Source organism: Lemur catta, chromosome 13 (assembly GCF_020740605.2).
Source record: "Lemur catta isolate mLemCat1 chromosome 13, mLemCat1.pri, whole genome shotgun sequence".
NCBI lineage: Eukaryota > Metazoa > Chordata > Mammalia > Primates > Lemuridae > Lemur > Lemur catta.
Genome location: NC_059140.1, coordinates 3,524,193 through 3,541,833, shown reverse-complemented (window position 1 = coordinate 3,541,833; position 17,641 = coordinate 3,524,193). Strand labels below are relative to the sequence as shown.

General features: G+C 36.1%; 1 protein-coding gene across 1 annotated transcript; it reads right to left on the bottom strand.

The window, feature by feature from the left end:
- Positions 1 to 1,333: 1,333 nt before the first annotated feature.
- On the bottom strand, positions 1,334 to 14,763 carry LOC123649294 (olfactory receptor 14A16-like). The gene is made up of 2 exons (XM_045567306.1): positions 14,710 to 14,763; positions 1,334 to 2,415 (listed from the first exon to the last, which is right to left on the bottom strand). The coding sequence occupies exon 2, from the start codon at positions 2,398 to 2,400 to the stop codon at positions 1,468 to 1,470; it is 933 nt and encodes a 310-aa protein (XP_045423262.1). The 5' UTR covers positions 2,401 to 2,415; positions 14,710 to 14,763; the 3' UTR covers positions 1,334 to 1,467.
- Between the last annotated feature and the right edge of the window lie 2,878 nt (positions 14,764 to 17,641).

Sequence of the window (17,641 nt, the reverse complement as noted above, 5' to 3'; positions counted from 1 at the left end):
ATTTTAAAAAAGCACATTCAAGTTAATCACAAATGTTATGACAGGGCAGACAAATGAACAAAATATATGAACAGATGATTTATTTGACTGAAAAAAATTAAATAATCATGTTCCTCTGCAGAGTAAACAATATTAAATTGAAGCAATCCCTATATCACATCTTTATGTGAAAAAAAATGCCCCATGAAGTTAATATAGTAATATAATTACAAAATATGAATGGATTCAGTTCTTCTGGAAAACACACATGCACACACACACACATATGCATATATAAATATATAGTTAAGAAATATTTTCATGGATCTAATATATACTAAATATTATGAAATATTTGGAGACATAATTTTGTGCTTCAAAGATTTACTTTAGAAAAATAACATCATAAATACACAGCTCTACATTTCATAACATTTCATAGTCATTTAGAACCTGAAATTTGTAGTACAGGTGCTGCAGGAGAAAAACAATTTATATATTCTCCCATGTTTATTTCAATGTAATATTTAATAGGATACAAAAAACAACACGTCTAATACTAGAAAAAAGATTGATGAATGTATGAGATATCTAGAAAGAAATCTACCTAGCAGAAAATCTACGAAGGAGCTTCAAAATATAATTACAAAGACCAAAGGGAAACCTCAAAATAATTATAATTAAAATAAATATCTAAACAATGTGTATGTGTGAATCTTCCAAAACATTTTATTTATATACTTATTTATTTCTGCACTTATAAATTTATGTAGCATCAAGAAAGCATAGTTATGTTAGGACCAAATAAATCATCAATACAAATTAATATTCACTTGACTAACTGGCTTCAATCATGGTTCCTCTCTTCCTGTGGGATACTGATATCTTTCCCTGGCAAGATTCATTTAATGTATATTTTCTATTTGCCCTCTGACTAAAAACCCAAAATGACTATGCAGAAGGTAAGATAACTTCTCATTCAAAAGAATTTTGGAGTAAGTTCACCTTACTTATTTTACCCCCCACAATGATATTTAAATAAGTAAGTCAATACATGGAATAAATATCAATAATGTGTCAAACAATTCTACACAATTTTTAAAGTTGAATCAGTTATGTCATAAGAGAGTAGGGGTTAGGTTTTTTGTTGTTGCTGCTGCTTCTTTAGTAAAAATTGTTAATGTGAGAAAATGAGTTCAAAACAAACATTCTTTCCTACATCATATTAGAAACAACTATTAATAGAATTCAGCTTATGAATTGAACACCACCCAAGAAGGAGTTTGTAAAATGGGCCCATAATTGTAGAAATTTAGGGTTTTACTTAAGAATAAACAAAATGTAATTAATTCCCCAAGGAAAATTTATAATGATAGAGCTGCTCTTATTCTTCTTTTAAAAATTTTACTTATAAAATTTGGAAGGAAAAATGACTAATGGGTATAAGTTGTAGATTGTATCTACTACTGAAAGGGAAAATGTGAGCTTTTACTTTTTGGTGAGATTTCCCCTTATCAACATCTGCAGAGCCATCTTCATGGCCTTGTTTCTTAAACTGTATATGATGGGATTCAAGGTTGGGGGTATCATGGTATAGAACACAGAAATTACAACATCAGAAATAAAAGAGGATCCTGAAGTCGGCTTCAGATAAGCAACGAAACCAGTGGAAAGAAATAATACAACCACTACCAGGTGGGGAAAGCAAGTGGAGTAAGCTTTCGACTGGCCTTCTGTGGAAGGAATCTTCTTGACAGTGGAGAAGATATAGACATAGGTAATGATGATGAATATAAAACAACAGAAATCCAAAACCACATTAATGAAGATGGGCACAATTTCTCTCATTAAATTTTCTGAGCAAGAAATAGCTAATAACTGGGGGATGTCACAGAAGAACTGATAGACCATGTTGGACCTACAGTAAGATAAGGAGAAGGTACCAGCTGTGTGCATCACAGCAATCAGACCCCCATACACCCAAGACACAGCTACTGCCTGCACACAGGTGCCCCTGTTCATGATGATGTCATAGTGCAGGGGGTGGCATATGGCAGCATAGCGGTCTAAGGACATCACTGTGAGGAGGAGCAGCTCTGCAGATGCTGAAAAAAGCAACATAAAGACCTGGGAAACACAGCCAAGGAATGAAATGGAGTTGTCGTTTATCAAAGAATTGGCAATGGATTTGGGGGCCGTTACTGAAATAAGGCAGAGATCCAAGAAAGATAAATTCTTCAAGAAGAAATACATGGGAATGTGCAGATGATGGTCCAAAGTTGTGATCATGATAATGAGCACATTCCCCATCAGGGCACACACGTATATCAACGAGAAGAGCACTGAATGCAAAACGTACATATTCTGATTGGTAGAAAACCCCATGAGGATAAATTCAGTCACAACTGTGAGATTTGTCATTATTGCAGGAATAATCTATAGAAAAAAAGGAGACAGGAATAAAATATCAATGTCTGGTATTTACATGTTAAATATAAACTTTATTGTATAATGAAACAGGTATATATAAGCGCTTTAGACACACATAGATGCACTAATCACGTCCCTCTACCACGAAAATGACTTCCATCTCTTCCTAAACAGTGCATCGATCACCAATCATTTCCTGATTAATTTTGTGTTATTGGAACAATTTAGTTTTAGTTCACATAAATTTGTCATTATAATATTGTCCAAATATATCCTGTAAAAGGTACTGAAAGATTGAAAACTTTCCTCTTACCTTAGCAAAACTTAATGACAGACTTTTCCTTCTCCTCCCACTTGAAATGCAAATTGACAAACAATTACTGTAGCACTGTGCCACAGTCTTACTGTCCCTGTATTCCTTCCCATGAAGAACAAAACCTCAGTTTCAACAAACCTTCCAAGAATTTGAGAAATAAACAATTCTAAAAACACAATTTAACCAGAGAGCAGAGTGCCGCACAGCTGTACCTTCCTCACCAACGAGTGAGGTGGATTCAGCCCCACAGTAAAATGGCTTGTTCTCCCCACTGACCTCCACACCCACTCAATTAGGGATGTCCCTGAAGTCGGTGCAGAATCACAGTGGGAGATGTGGATCTCTGTGGACAGCCGGGGAGCTACTGTGTACTCCTGAGCTCGCCAGGCCCTTGGCTCTGGTGCCTGCCAGACCCTGAACATTCACCCCCAGTGCCAGCAATCTGCAGGTGGTCAGTCGCCATTGTGGGGTCCACGACCCAGCAGCTGCACAGCGATAGGGTGAAAGGTGGCTCCCTGGGTGGCTCTCTCCCATAGTCTGTGGACCCTCTCTAGGAGCCCTGCCCTTGTGTGAACACTGAGTGCTTCCCCAGATGTGAGAGTGTGAAGCCTGGACCTTGGGGACATTGGGCCAGGGCAGACATTTGCTTGTGGGAGCTGCAATAATTGGGGTGATGAGTGACTGAGGGCACCGCCCGCTCCTCCTAGCCAGTGTCTTTCCTGCAGAAAGAGGCAGAAACAACTCCTCTAGAGGAAGAACCAAAAAAGAAAAAAAAAAAAAAAGAGAGAGAGAGACTTTCTGCCTGCAACTAGTGTGAATCTTGCCTGCTAACTGAAAGTCCACAACACAGTGACTTAACTCGCCAAACAGGTCTTACGTCAAACCAATCCTCTGGGACTAGACCCAGAAGCAGCCTCCCAACTGAGATAGAAAAAACTCTAAACAATATGCAACAGTCTCCCCCTCTTGACAAAGGAAGCAACATAAATAGATTGCTCCACAGCCTAAGAACAGAGTACAAGGCGTGCTGCTAGCCAGATTACAGCTGTAAGAAAAGATCTAACAATAGATCCAGATGGGAAGGGCTCAGTGGAAAAAATAAGGGCAGCACAAAGAATCAAATGGAAATCTCACCACCAAAGAGAAATACCAGCTCTCTAACAATTGACACAAACCAGATTCAAAATACCAACATCTTACAGGAAGAATTTCAATTATGGATTATAAACAAGCTGAATAATATACAAGAAAAAATGGATAACCAACACAAAGAAACCACAAAAAAAATCCACGATTTGGAAGAAAAATTCAATAAGGAAATTGAAATATTGACAAAAAAACAAACTGAACTGCTAGAAATGAAGAATTTATTCAGGGAGCTACAAAACACAGTGTAAAGTCACAAGAGCAGGATAGATCAAACAGAAGAAAGAATCTCAGAGATTGAAGATAAATTTTTCCAATTAAATAAGTCAGTCACAGAGATAGAGCAAATAAATAAGAGAAAAGATCAGAGTCTACAAGAAATGTGGGATTATGTGAAGAAGCCTAACGTGAGAGTTATCGGCATTTCTGAGGGTGAAGAAGACAATAAGCAAGGGCTGGATAAGCTATTTGAAGACATAATGAAGGAAAATTTCCCAGGCCTTGCCAAAACTCTAGATATACAGGTTCAAGAAGCTCAAAGAACCCCTGGGAGAGTCATAGCAAATAGGAAAACACCACGCCACATAGTCATCAGATTGACCAAAATATCCACGAAAGAGACCATTCTTTGAGCTGTAAGGAGAAAGAAACAAGTAACATACAAAGCAAAGCCCATTAGAATTATACCAGATTTCTCAACTGAAACCTTACAAGCAAGAAGAGGTTGGGGCCCCATTCTCACTCTTCTGAAACAGAATAATGCCCAGCCTAGAATCTTGTACCCAGCTAAGCTAAGTTTTCTATATGAGGGAGAAATTAAGACATTCTCAGTTAAACAAGGACTGAGGGAATTCACCAAGACAAGACCACCCCTCCAAGAAGTACTCAAAAGAGAGTTACACACGGATCAGCACGACAAAGACTCATGAATGTAAAACCACCCCAGAGCTAAAGATCAAATTCCGACTACAACAATGGCTCAGGAGAGAAAACATAGCAATGAAGTTCTACCCAACAAGATGAACAGTAATCTGTCCCACTTATCAGTTCTCTCACTAAATGTCAATGGCCTAAATTCCGCACTCAAGAGACAGACTGGGCCAATGGATAAAAAAACACAAACCAAGTATCTGCTGTCTTCAAGAAACTCACCTATCCTGCAAAGATGCATTTAGACTGAAAACAAAAGGATGGAAATCGATATTTCAAGCAAACGGTAGCCAAAAAAAAGCTGGTATGGCAGTTTTAATTTCCAATAACTTAGTTTTTAAACCAACAAAAGTAACAAAAGACAAAGATGGTTACTATATACTGGTGAAAGGCACAATTCAACAAGAAGACATAACTATACTTAACATATATGCAGCCAACTTACGTGCACCCAGAATCATAAAGCAAACTCTACTGGATCTGAACCAAATGATAGATAACAATACTTTAATAGCTGCACACTTTAACACCCCACTGACAGTACAGGACAGATCCTCCAAACAGAAAATGAACAAAGAAATAATGAAGTTAATTAGAATGCTAGAACAAATGGGCCTGACGGACATCTAAAGGACATTCTACCCAAAGTCCACTGAATATACATTCTTCTCATCAGCTCATGGGACATTGTCTAAGATTAACCATACCCTAGGACATGAAGCATGTCTTAAAAAATTAAAAAAAAATAGAAATTATACCATGCATCTTCTCACATAACAGCGGAATAAAAGTAATAATGAACCCCAACAGAAACTCTCATTCCTACTCAAAGTCATGGAAGCTAAGCAACCTTCTCCTGAACGATTATTTTACAAAGGAAGAAATCAAGTCAGAAATCAAAAGATTCTTTGAATTAAATGACAAAGGAGACACAACTTATCAAAGTGTGTGGCACACAGCTAGAGCAGTCCTGAGAGGAAAATTTATTTCCATAAATGCCTATATCAAAATGACACAAAACTTACAAATAGACAACCTAATGAATAGACTCAAAGAGCTAGAGAATGAAGAACAGACAGACCCCAAACCCAGCAGAAGGCGAGAAATTATTAAGATCAAATCAGAAATAAATAAAAAGGACAACAAAAATACAATAAGGGAAATTAATAAAACAGAAGTTGGTTCTTTGAAAAAATAAACAAAATAGACACACTTCTGACTAGACTAATCAAGAGCAGAAAAGAAAAATCTCTAATAACCTCCATCAGGAACATGAAAGGAGAAATCACAACTGATGCCACAGAGATAGATGACATCATCTATGAATTCTGTAAGAATCTTTATGCACACAAACTGGAAAAGGTGGAGGAAGTGGACAATTTTTTAGAAACACATAGCCTTCCCAAGCTCAGTCAGGAAGAAATAGAATTCCTGAATAGACCAATATCAAGAACTGAAATCCAAACAGCAATAAAAAAACTTCCCAAAAAGAAAAGCCCTGTTCCAGATGGGTTCACACCCGAATTTTACCATGCATACAAAGAAGAACTGGTGCCCATCCTACATCAACTATTCTCCAATATTGAGAAGGATGGAATTCTCCCCAACACGTTTTACCAAGCCAATATAGCATTGATACCAAAACCAGGAAAGGATGCAACAAAAAAAGAAAACTACAGATCAATTTCTCTTATGAATATAAATGCAAAAATTCTCAATAAAATCCTAGCAAATCGTATCCAAGTGCTTATCAAAAAAATAATCCATCACGACCAAGTGGGCTTCATCCCAGAGATGGAGGGGTGGTTCCACATACGTAAATCTATAAATGTAATTCACCACATAAATAGAAGCAAAAATAAAGATCATATGTTCCTCTCAATAGGTGCAGAAAAAGCTTGTGACAAAATTCAACACCCTTTTATGATAAAAACTCTTAACAAATTAGGCATAGATGGGACCTACCTAAAAATGATACAGGCCATATATGACAAACTCAGTCAACATCATACTAAATGGGGAAAAGTTGAAAGCATTCCCCCTCATAACCAGAACCAGAAAGACTGCTCACTGTCCCCATTACTTTTCAACCTAGTATTGGAAGTCCTTGCAAGAGTTATCAGGCAAGAGAGCAGAATCAAGGGAGTCCAAATAGGGAAAGAAGAGATCAAACTCTCACTCTTCGCTGATGATATGACGTTATATCTGGAAAACCCCAAGGATTCAACCAAGAGACTCCTGGAATTGACTAACGAATTCAGTAAATTCTCAGGTTACAAAATCAATACACACAAATCAAAGGCATTCATATATGCCAATAACAGTCAAACGGAGAACCAAATTAAAGACTCAATACCCTTCAAAATAGCAACAAAGAAAATAAAATATCTAGAAATACATTTAACTAAAGAGGTAAAGGACCTCTATAGGGAGAACTATGAAACACTGAGGAAGGAAATTGCAGAACATGTAAATAGGTGGAAAACCATACCATGCACATGGATTGGAAGAATCAACATTGTTAAAATTTCTGTACTGTCCAAAGTTGTCTGCAGATTCAGTGGAATCCCTAACAAATTACCAACATCATTTTCCACAGATTTAGAAAAAAATAATTATACACTTTGTATGGAATCAGAGAAAACCTCGTATAGTAAAAGAAATTTTAACCAATAAAAACAAAATGGGAGGTATTTATTTGCCAGACTTCAAACTATACTACAAGGCTGTGGTTCTTAAAACTGCCTGGTATTTGCACAAGTGCAAGGACATAGACCAGTGGAACAGAACAGAAAATCCAAATATAAAACCATACTCATACAGCCATCTAATCTTTGACAAAGCAGACAAAAACATGCCCTGGGGACAAGAAACCCTATTCAATAAGTGGTGCTGGCAAAATTGGATAGCCACATGTAGAAGACTGAAACAGGAACAACAGCTTTCACCTCTCACAAAAATCAAATCACGGTGGATTACTGACTTGAACCTTAGATGGGAAATAATTAGAATTCTAGAAGAAAATATAGGAAAGACTCTTTCAGACATTGCTCTAGGCAAAGAATTTATGAAGAAGACTCCTAAGGCAATCAAAGCAACAACAAAAATAAATTAATGGGAACTGATTAAATTAAAAAGCTTATGCATACCCAAAGAAACAGTCACGAGAAGAAACAGACAACCTACAGAATTGGGAAAAAATTTTGCATATTACACATCAGATAAAGGACTGATGACAAGAATCTATTTAGAACTCTGGAAAATCAGCAAGAAGAAATCAAAGAACCCTATCAAAAAGTGAGCAAATGACATGAATAGAAATTTTTCAAAAGAAGATATAACAATGACTAGCAAACATATGAAAAAATGCTCAACATCCCTAATCATCAGGGAAATGCAAATCAAAGCCACAATGAAATATCACTTAACTCCAGTGAGAATGGCCTTCATCAAAAAGTCCCCAAACAACACATGTTGGCATGGATGTGGAGAGACAGGACCACTTATACACTGCTGGTGGGACTGCAAACTAGTGAAACCCCTGTGGAAAGCATTATGGAGATACATTAAACACATTCAAGTAGACCTACCATTCGATCCAGCAATCCCATTATTGGCCATCTACTCAGAAGAACAAAAGTCATTCTATAGCAAAGACTCCTGTACCCGAATGTTTATAGCAGCACAATTCACAATTGCAAAGATATGGAAACAACCCAAATGCCCATCAATCAACGAATGGATTAGTACATTGTGGTATGTGTATACCATGGAGTATTACTCAGCTATAAGAAATAACGGTGATACGACATCTCTTTGGTTCTCCTGTAGAGAATTGGAACCCATTATATTAAGTGATGTGTCCCAAGAATGGAAAAACAAGCATCACATGTATTCAGCAGAAAATTGGTTTCCCTGATCATCACCTAAATGCACATTTGGGAATGATACCAATTGGATATTAGACTGAGGTGGGGGTGGGGGAGGGGATGCGTATATGCCTACATGATTAGTGCATTGCCAACTGTCTGGGGAATGGTCATGCTTGAAGGTGCTGACTCTGGGAGGTGGGGGGTGGGGGGAGGGGTGGAGTATAACTACATGGTGAGTGCCAGGCGCACTGTCTGGGGAATGGACACGCTTGAAGCTCTGACTTAGGGGGATGGGTGGGACATGGGCAATATATATAACCTCAACTTTTGTACCCCCGTAATAAGCTGAAATAAAAAAAAAAAGGAAAAAGAAAAAAGTTCCCACAAAAAGTCCTGGGACAGAAGGTTTCTCTAGTGATTCCTATCATCCATTTTAAAAAGAATTAACCCAATACTTTATAATCTGTTTCCAAACTAGAAAAGGTGTGAACGCTTCCGAACTCATTTTATAAGGTGACTATTAATCCTGATACCAAAACCAAATATAGTATTAGAAAAGAAAACAAACCAATCTCTTATAAATATAGATATAAAAATCTTCAACAATATACTAATAAACCAAATTTAGCAACATACAAAAACAATGATACACTATGACTAAATATTTGGATTTTAACCCAATAATGTAAAGTTGACACAATATTCAAAGATCAATTAATATAATACACCATATTAATAGAATGATGAAGCACATGATCATTCTCAGCAGGTGCAGAAAAACCATTTGACAAAATCCAACACACTTTCAATATAAAAACACTCAACAAATCAGGAAGAGAAGGGAACTTCCTCAACCTTATAAGGGGCATCTGTGAAAAACCCACAGGTAACGTCACCCTGAATGGTGAAAGGCTGGATGCTTCCCTCCTAATATCATGACCAAGACAAGGACGTCCATTCCCACCAATTCTATTCGACATTGTGATGAAGGTTCTAGCCAGGAGAATTAGGCAAGAAAATCAAGTGAAGGGCATCCAAATTGGAAAATAAGAAATAAAACTATCTCTGCTTTTAGTTAACATGATATCACATATAGAAAATCCTAAAGAATCCACTAAAAATCTGTTGAAGTTAATAACTAATTCAGCAAAGTTGCAAGACATAAGATCAAGACACAAATTCAGTTTCATGTCTACACACTAGAAATGAAAATTAAATTAAGAAAACAATGACGTTTACAATAACATCAAAAGGAATAAAATATTTAGAAATAAATTTAACCAAAAATGTTAAGACTTGTACTCTGAAGATAAAACATTGCTGAAGGAAATTACAGAAGACCTAAATAAATGGAAAGACATTCCGTGTTCATGAATTGGAACACTTAATATTATTAAAGTGGAAATACTACCAAAAGCAATATACAGATTCAATGTATTTCTAACAAAATATCAATGGCCTGTTTTACATAAATGGAAAATCAAATTCAAAAATTTATATAAACTTGCAAAGGACCCAGAATACTCAAAACAATCTTGAGGAAGAAAAACAAAGTTGGAGGACTCATACCTCCTGGTTTCAAAACTCACTACAAAGGCTACAGGAATCAAGAATCTGTGGTAAAGGCACAGACAAACAGAGCAACGAGGTAAAATTGAGAGTCCAGAAATAAACTCATACACCTATGGTCAATTGATTTTCACCAGGCATATCAAAACAATATAATTAGAAAAGAATAGTCTTTTCAGTGATCAATGCTGGGATAACTGGATATCCACATGCAAAAGAATGAAGGTGGACTTTTACCTCATATCATATACAGAACTTAATTCAAAATGCAATGCATAAATGTAAGACCTAAAACTATTAAGCCTAAAACTGATAAGCAGGGATAAAGAGGAATGAGAAGCAATGTCTATAAAGAGCCAGACATCCCTTGTGCATGCTCCCATGGTCATTCCAAGAGTCATCTTAGGGGGACCATATTGATATCTATTGATCCTCAGGCCAGGATGAAGGGGGGTTCTAGGAGTCCATTTGTCAACTGTTAGTCATTTCTGAACCTGCTTCTGATGATTTCAGCCTTCATTTCTCCATTGAAACAACCTTTTTCTAAGATCACTAAGATCTAAGATCCTGTGACTTCTGTGTTGCTAAAGTCAATGGAAATTTTTCAGTCCTGATATTACTTGACCTCATGGCATTGCATTGGTTACTTTCTCCTTGAAATTCTCTCTTCTCTTAGCTTCTGTGGCATCAAAGTCTTCTGATTCTTTCTATTTTTGATTGTTCATTCTTGGTCTTGTAGGTTTATCCTCATCTATCCATCATTAAATATTAATTTATCAATAAATGCATCAGAACAAACCTTTGATGACAGTGGAAGATGAAGGGGAGAGAGAACTGATGAGTTAAAGTACTAAGTCATGTGCAAACACAGAGCCTTGGAGGTGCTTCCAGGGCCAGCTTCATGGGCATGCAATCTCTATAGTCATTTAGGGTCCCATGATGGGAAGAGTCCCATGCTTGTTTAAAGCTCTACTGTCAGTGCCTTGAAATTCTTAATAATTTTAGCTTTGAGGGCTGGGTGCTGTGGCTCACTCCTATAATCCTAGCACTCTGGGAGGCTGAGGTGAAATCAGGAATTCATACCAGCCTGAGCAAGAGTGAGACTCTGTCTCTATAAAAAATAAAATAATTAGCCCTCTTTAGTGGTGTACAGCTACAGTCTCAGCTACTTGGGAGGCTGAGGCAGGAGGATCACTTGAGCCCAGGAGCTGGAGGTTGCAGTGAGCTACAATGATGCCACTGCACTCTACCCGGGGTGACACAGTGAGACTCTGTCTCAAAAATAATAATAATAATTTTATCTTTGAACTTGTGTTTTGTAAGTTATGTTTATTAGGACAATGGACCACACACGTGAACAGAGGCAATATATTGGGGGGGGGAGTAAGTTTGTGCTACAGTGGTCCAGTAGCAACCTACACATGTGTAGACTCAGACTCCAGGCCCAGAAAACAGCATACACAAAGCAGTTGGCCCCACATAAATGCCAGTGCCTGAGAGAGTCCAGAGCTAAGGGGGTGCAGGCAAGTGAAGCCAGGCTGGGACCTGGGCACAGAATGGTGGCAGCGATGGCAGCTATAGCAGCGGCAGTGGCAGCAGGGATGCCAGAACAGGAACTGCTCATGCATAGGTGGTAGATTTCAGCAATAAATTATGGAATCTTCAGTTTTTAAAACTGCTTAACCTTGCAAGACAAATATATCCACAGGCTTAGAAATAGAAATTAAATTTCAAGATTGTCATGTTTGATGGAAAATAACACTTCTATCAAATCAAGCATTGGATAAACTAAATATTAATGAGGCAAACAATTTTAAAATTAATTTTTCCTTGTAATTGAAGATCAGCATAGAATGCACAACAGATGTTTTTAAATATATTCAAATTAAGAAGTTTCTTGTACAACCTCCACAAGTTATGGAAAATGTCAGAGGAAATACTGAAATACCATTGTATAAATTTACTTTTAAAATTAAATTCAGACTTACTCAAACTGATTTGTATGGACAGCTACATCTTTTCCTAGAGAAAACAAGAGTGGTCAACTCTAGATGTACTAAAATCTATATTTTGATATAATTTATCAAAAACGGATTCCAACATTGTTATAGCCTATAAATTACTCTAAATAGCTCCAGTAACAGTTTCATTAGCAGAAGGATCTTCTTAAAACTAAAATTATAAAAATTATTTGTGATCTTGCATTTGTGAAGGGCAATTAATGCTATTTTCAATTGTGTAGATTGAAAATGAAGTTGCTAAAAATATAAATATTCATGATCTAATACCTGTAAATGAATTTGCAGAAAAAGTGAGCCAGAAAAAACAATCTTATGAAGTTATCATATTACTAAGTATTATTATATATTGTACTGCATAAAATTAAAAAGCTTTATGTCTTGGTGAAAAAAAATAAAAATAAAAACACAATTTAACCAGTACAGACCTTCCTCAATCTAGTCTATAAAATATTCAACCTACCTGCTGTCTACAAAACATTTAGTTTACAAATTTTGTTATATTTAAACATTTTGACAAGATATTGAGATAATGATGCTTTTTTACTTCCTAATTTGCAATCTTGTGTCTATAGTTCCATAGGACACACACCCTGGTTACTATAGGTATCAAAGATCCTACAAAAGATGAGTTAGGATTGTTGGCCTCACATTCACTGAATTACTCACGTTTCTTTTGTAATCCTCCCTTTGACTCTTTTGACATTTTTCCATATCTGATAAGTTAAAAAGTGGTTTTTCCCACAAGCTTTTTTTTTTCCTTTCTCTTTAATTATATCCACAGTTCCACTGCTACAATGCATGGCCTCACATATCATAATCTTCATGTTTTCACGTCTATCTCATTGCCTGTCCCCCTTCCCTGTGTCCCTCTATTTGTTCTAATAAGATTATGGCAAATTCTGTGGCAGGGTAGGAGGGTTTCCATATAACAAGAACAAAATTCAGATGGTTTTAGTCTGATGAAATAGTGTGGTTGGTAGTGACATTTTGGTGCCTTCTATTTGTACAGATGGTATTCATCAACTTTAATGTAAATATAATAAATATTAAAACTAGACAATTTCCCCTCCCATACTCTCTCCTTTGGCTCCTTCTTTCAAATATTATTCCCATTCTCTCTCCATGGTACTAAATGGAGGAAAATCACAATGTAAATGTTGTTTGTTAGATTTAGTGATGTAAACTAATTTTAACTTATTAGAGGACAATAATCCAAATATTTTAATAAAAACTTAAGAGTAAGGGTTAGGATTTATTCCAGCCAAAGAGGTAAAAAATATATTTTTTTAAATGTTTTTAACGATAAAATTTCGCTTGATTAATTTCTGTGGCTGTTCGTGTTAGAATATTGTGAATTCATCTTGCTACATCACTCATAGTTCCTGAATGATTGAGTAAAAAATTGCTTGTGGTTATTAAGACAGATTTCCATATCTATCTGTTTCTTTGATTATGAGGGAAATAAAATGGCCAGGGAAAATTGCTTCAAAGATAGTGGTTTTAATCTATCTTACTCAGATAGAGTGGTTTTGGTCTATCTGACTCAGCTATCTGTCATTAATATTTTAGGGGCTAAAACATACAGCATATCTTTTTAAAAAACACTTCATATTATTATTTTTAAGTTTAGTCTTAAATAAATAAATAAATGTCTTCCCTCCTTTATTTCTAGCTAGCTCTCATTAAATGCTGTGGTTTGATTTAACATTTAATATACTTTTAGCTGAGTGTGCTAAATGCTAAAATACATCACTAACAGTTACAACACCTGATATTCAACATATATACTCCTGAGCCAAGATGTTACAATATGCGGAGTATTATAAATTATAATCCTATTGTGGAACACCTAAAATTGAGGGAAAGAAAAAAGAAATATTTTCTGTCATTGAAACTCACCCCCAGAAAAAGCCAGTATTTTTACTTTCAATAATTTGAACACCAGGCCGGCCCCAGTGGCTCACACCTATAATCCTAACACTCTGGGAGGCTGAGGTGGGTGGATTGTTTGAGCTCAGTAATTTGAGACCAGTCTGAGCAAGAGCAAGACCTCATCTCTACTAAAAATAGAAAGAAAATTATATGGACAGCTAAAAATATATAGAAAAATTAGCTGGGCATGGTGGCACATGCCTGTAGTCCCAGCTACTTGGGCGGCTGAGGCAGTAGGATTGCTTGGGCCCAGGAGTTGGAGGTTGCTGTGAGCTAGGCTGATGCCATGGCACTCTAGCCCAGGCAACAGAGTGAGACTCTGTCTCAAAAAAATAAAATAAAATAATAATAATAATAATTTGAGTACCAGATAGCAATATCTCTTCAAATTGTATTAATTTTTAGTATTTATAAAATGACAATTTTAACCTGTTTTTCTCCACAAACCAAAGATGAATTTTAACTCTAAAATCTTATAAATCTAAAATCAGTTTTCTTCTAAAAAATAAGTTACTCATATACTTCCAATCTGGCGCATGAAGTTTTCAGCTGTCATCTGAGTCTTGCTGCTAGTGAAATTATTGCTGATCACTATAACAAAATGATATTAGAAACTTTAATTTCAGTAGAGACAATAACATGCATTGATTCCTCTGAAAATTCACATGATGGCCAAACAATTTGGCGTTATGGATATCTAACTAGGCAGAAATAGGTTACCTGAAGAGTTTGGCAATTTTACTTCTACTGTTTGTCTCCAAAGGGCTTGAAAATTGTCCAAGAATTACAATTTACAAGGTGTTTTTTTCCAAAAGGAAAATAGTGGTTTGTCTCCACTGACTTGTTTAATTGGTATAGGTCTATAATTAAATCTTACTGAATAATTAGTGCAATTAGCATTTCATATGTTTATTCCATTAGTGATTTGCACATCTATGGAGAGAACTATAATTAATCCTTGCTTTCAATGTGTTTTAATCCATTTTTAATCCATTTATTGTGTAACTACTACAAGCTGAATTCTTCTGTTGGCACACTTCACTAAAATTAATGCAGTGAGTCAAATTGCAAAGGTGGGTGGGATGTGAAATGTCACTGTCTCAAACACCAGCATCTCTCAGTTGTGCCTTAAAGAGAGGTAGAAATGCGACAGGAGCTGGTCCATGAAGAGTGCAGGGTGGGGTGTAACAGGTGAACTTCAGAGTTTGGTGAAGTCTCAGGGAGAGACTAGGAGATGAGAGAGGAAACAGCAACCAGAATCAGGACATGGCAGGTCACGGCAAGTAGTTAATGAGAGAAAAAACACAGTGATTTTGAGTAGAGGGGTGGCATGAAATCACTTATATTTGAACTTTTTTGTCTCTTTTATTATCCATTTATTTTTAAGTGTACAACATGGCTTTGATATGCATATACTTAGTGAAATAACTACAATCAAGCAAACCAATATATCCATCACCTCACACAGTTACCTTTTTTGTGTGTGTGAAGTGCCCAAAATCTACTCCCAGCTATTTTGCAATAACAAGAAAATGTTAACTATGGTCTTTATGCTGTGCATACAATCTCCAGACTTATTCATCCTACACAACTACAAGTTTGTACCCTTGATCTGCATTTTCCCATTTCCTTCCCCATCTTCCCCTGGTAACTACTGTTCTACTCTCTATATTTGAAATTTTCAGGATTCCATATAGAAGTGAGATCATATATTTGAACAGTTTAATCACATACTCTGATAGTCTTTGGGGGGCTTATATGGTTTGGGCCTTCATTATGGTAATGTATCAATTTGCTGATTTGGATATGTTGAATTATCTTTCCATCAAAAAGAAAAATCCCAATTGATCATGATGAATTATTTTTTAATGTGCTGTTGAACTTGGTTTGCTATTATTTTGTTGAGAATTTTTGCAACTGTGTTCATTAGGGATATTAATCTGTAATTATGTTTTTCTTGCAGTGTCCTTATCTGGCTTCAGTATCCGTAATGCTGGCCTCAAAAATGGTTTTGGAGGTATTCCTGTCTCTTCAATATTTTGAAAGACAGAAGGATTGGTGTTAGTTTCTCTTTAAAGATTTCGGTAGAATTGAATTGTAAGGTCAGTTCCTGGATTTTTCTTAGTTTGTTTATCTTTCGGGAAAAAAAAAGGAACTCTTGGTTTTGTTGTCTTCCTTGTCTATGTTTCATTTATTTATGCTTGGATCTTTGTCATTTTCTACCATCTACTAACTTTGGGCTTAGCTTTCTTTCTTAAGTCCTTGACATGTAATGTTAGGTTTTTAATTTGAGATTTCCCCCCACTTTTTTGTGTGTAGGTGTTTCTACTGTAAACTTCCATATTAGAATTGCATGGCTACTTCTCACTGTCTTCCAAATTGAGGAATCTCCATACTATTTTCCATGGAAGTTGCACTAGTTTGCAGTCCCACCAACAGTGTGTAGATGTTCCTTTCTCTATATATCCACGCTAACAGCTTAACATCACTAATCATCAGAGAAATACAAATCAAAACCATGATGAGATATCACCTAACCCCAGTGAGAATGGCTTTTACCAAAAAGTCCCAAAACATAATTTTCTTTTTTTTAAATTTTTTAAAATTTCAGCATATTATGGGGGTACAAATGTTTAGGTTCTGTATATTGCCCTTGCCCCACCTGAGTTAGAGCTTCAAGCATGTCTATCCCCCCGAAGGTGTGCACCGAACCCATTATGTGTGTATATACTCATGTCCTCCTCCCCCATACCTTCTGCCCAACACCCAATGAATGTTATTACTATATATGCATTTAAGGGTAGACCAGTTAATGCCAATTTGATGGTGAGTACATGTAGTGCTTGTTTTTCCATTCTTGGGATACTTCGCTTAGTAAAATAGGTTCCAGCTCTATCCAGGATAATACAAGAGGTGCTATATCACCATTGTTTTCTGTGGTTGACTAGAACTCCATGGTATACATACACCACATTTTATTAATCCACTCATGTATTGATGGGCACTTGGGTTGTTTCCACATTTTGCAATTGTGAAGCAAGAAACTACTTCTAATATGGTGTGGTAGCTCTAGAAGCTGGAAAAGGCAAAACAAAGATCATTTCTTAGAGCTTCCTAAGGGAGCAAAGCCCTGCTGGCACCTTGATTTCAGCACAGTAAAACCCATTTCTGACTACTGATCTACAGAACTACAAGACAGTAAATGTTATCTTATATAATTTTATACAATAACTGTTATCTCATATGATAATAAACTTTAAGCCTCTAAGTTTGTGCTGATATGTAATATAAAAGTAATAAGAAACTAATTTATCTATCCATTACCAACAGCAATATATTAAAACACCCTTTAATAATAGTAATTTATTCAATTTCTGTAATTTCTACTTCTGATTGAGTCACAAATTTAGAGTTCCTGTACCATCCTTCAAAATAAAATGTTAATC

Bases quoted from the DNA above. Each gene is read 5' to 3' on its own strand.
- LOC123649294 (XM_045567306.1), bottom strand. From the start codon at position 2,400: ATGACAAATCTCACAGTTGTGACTGAATTTATCCTCATGGGGTTTTCT.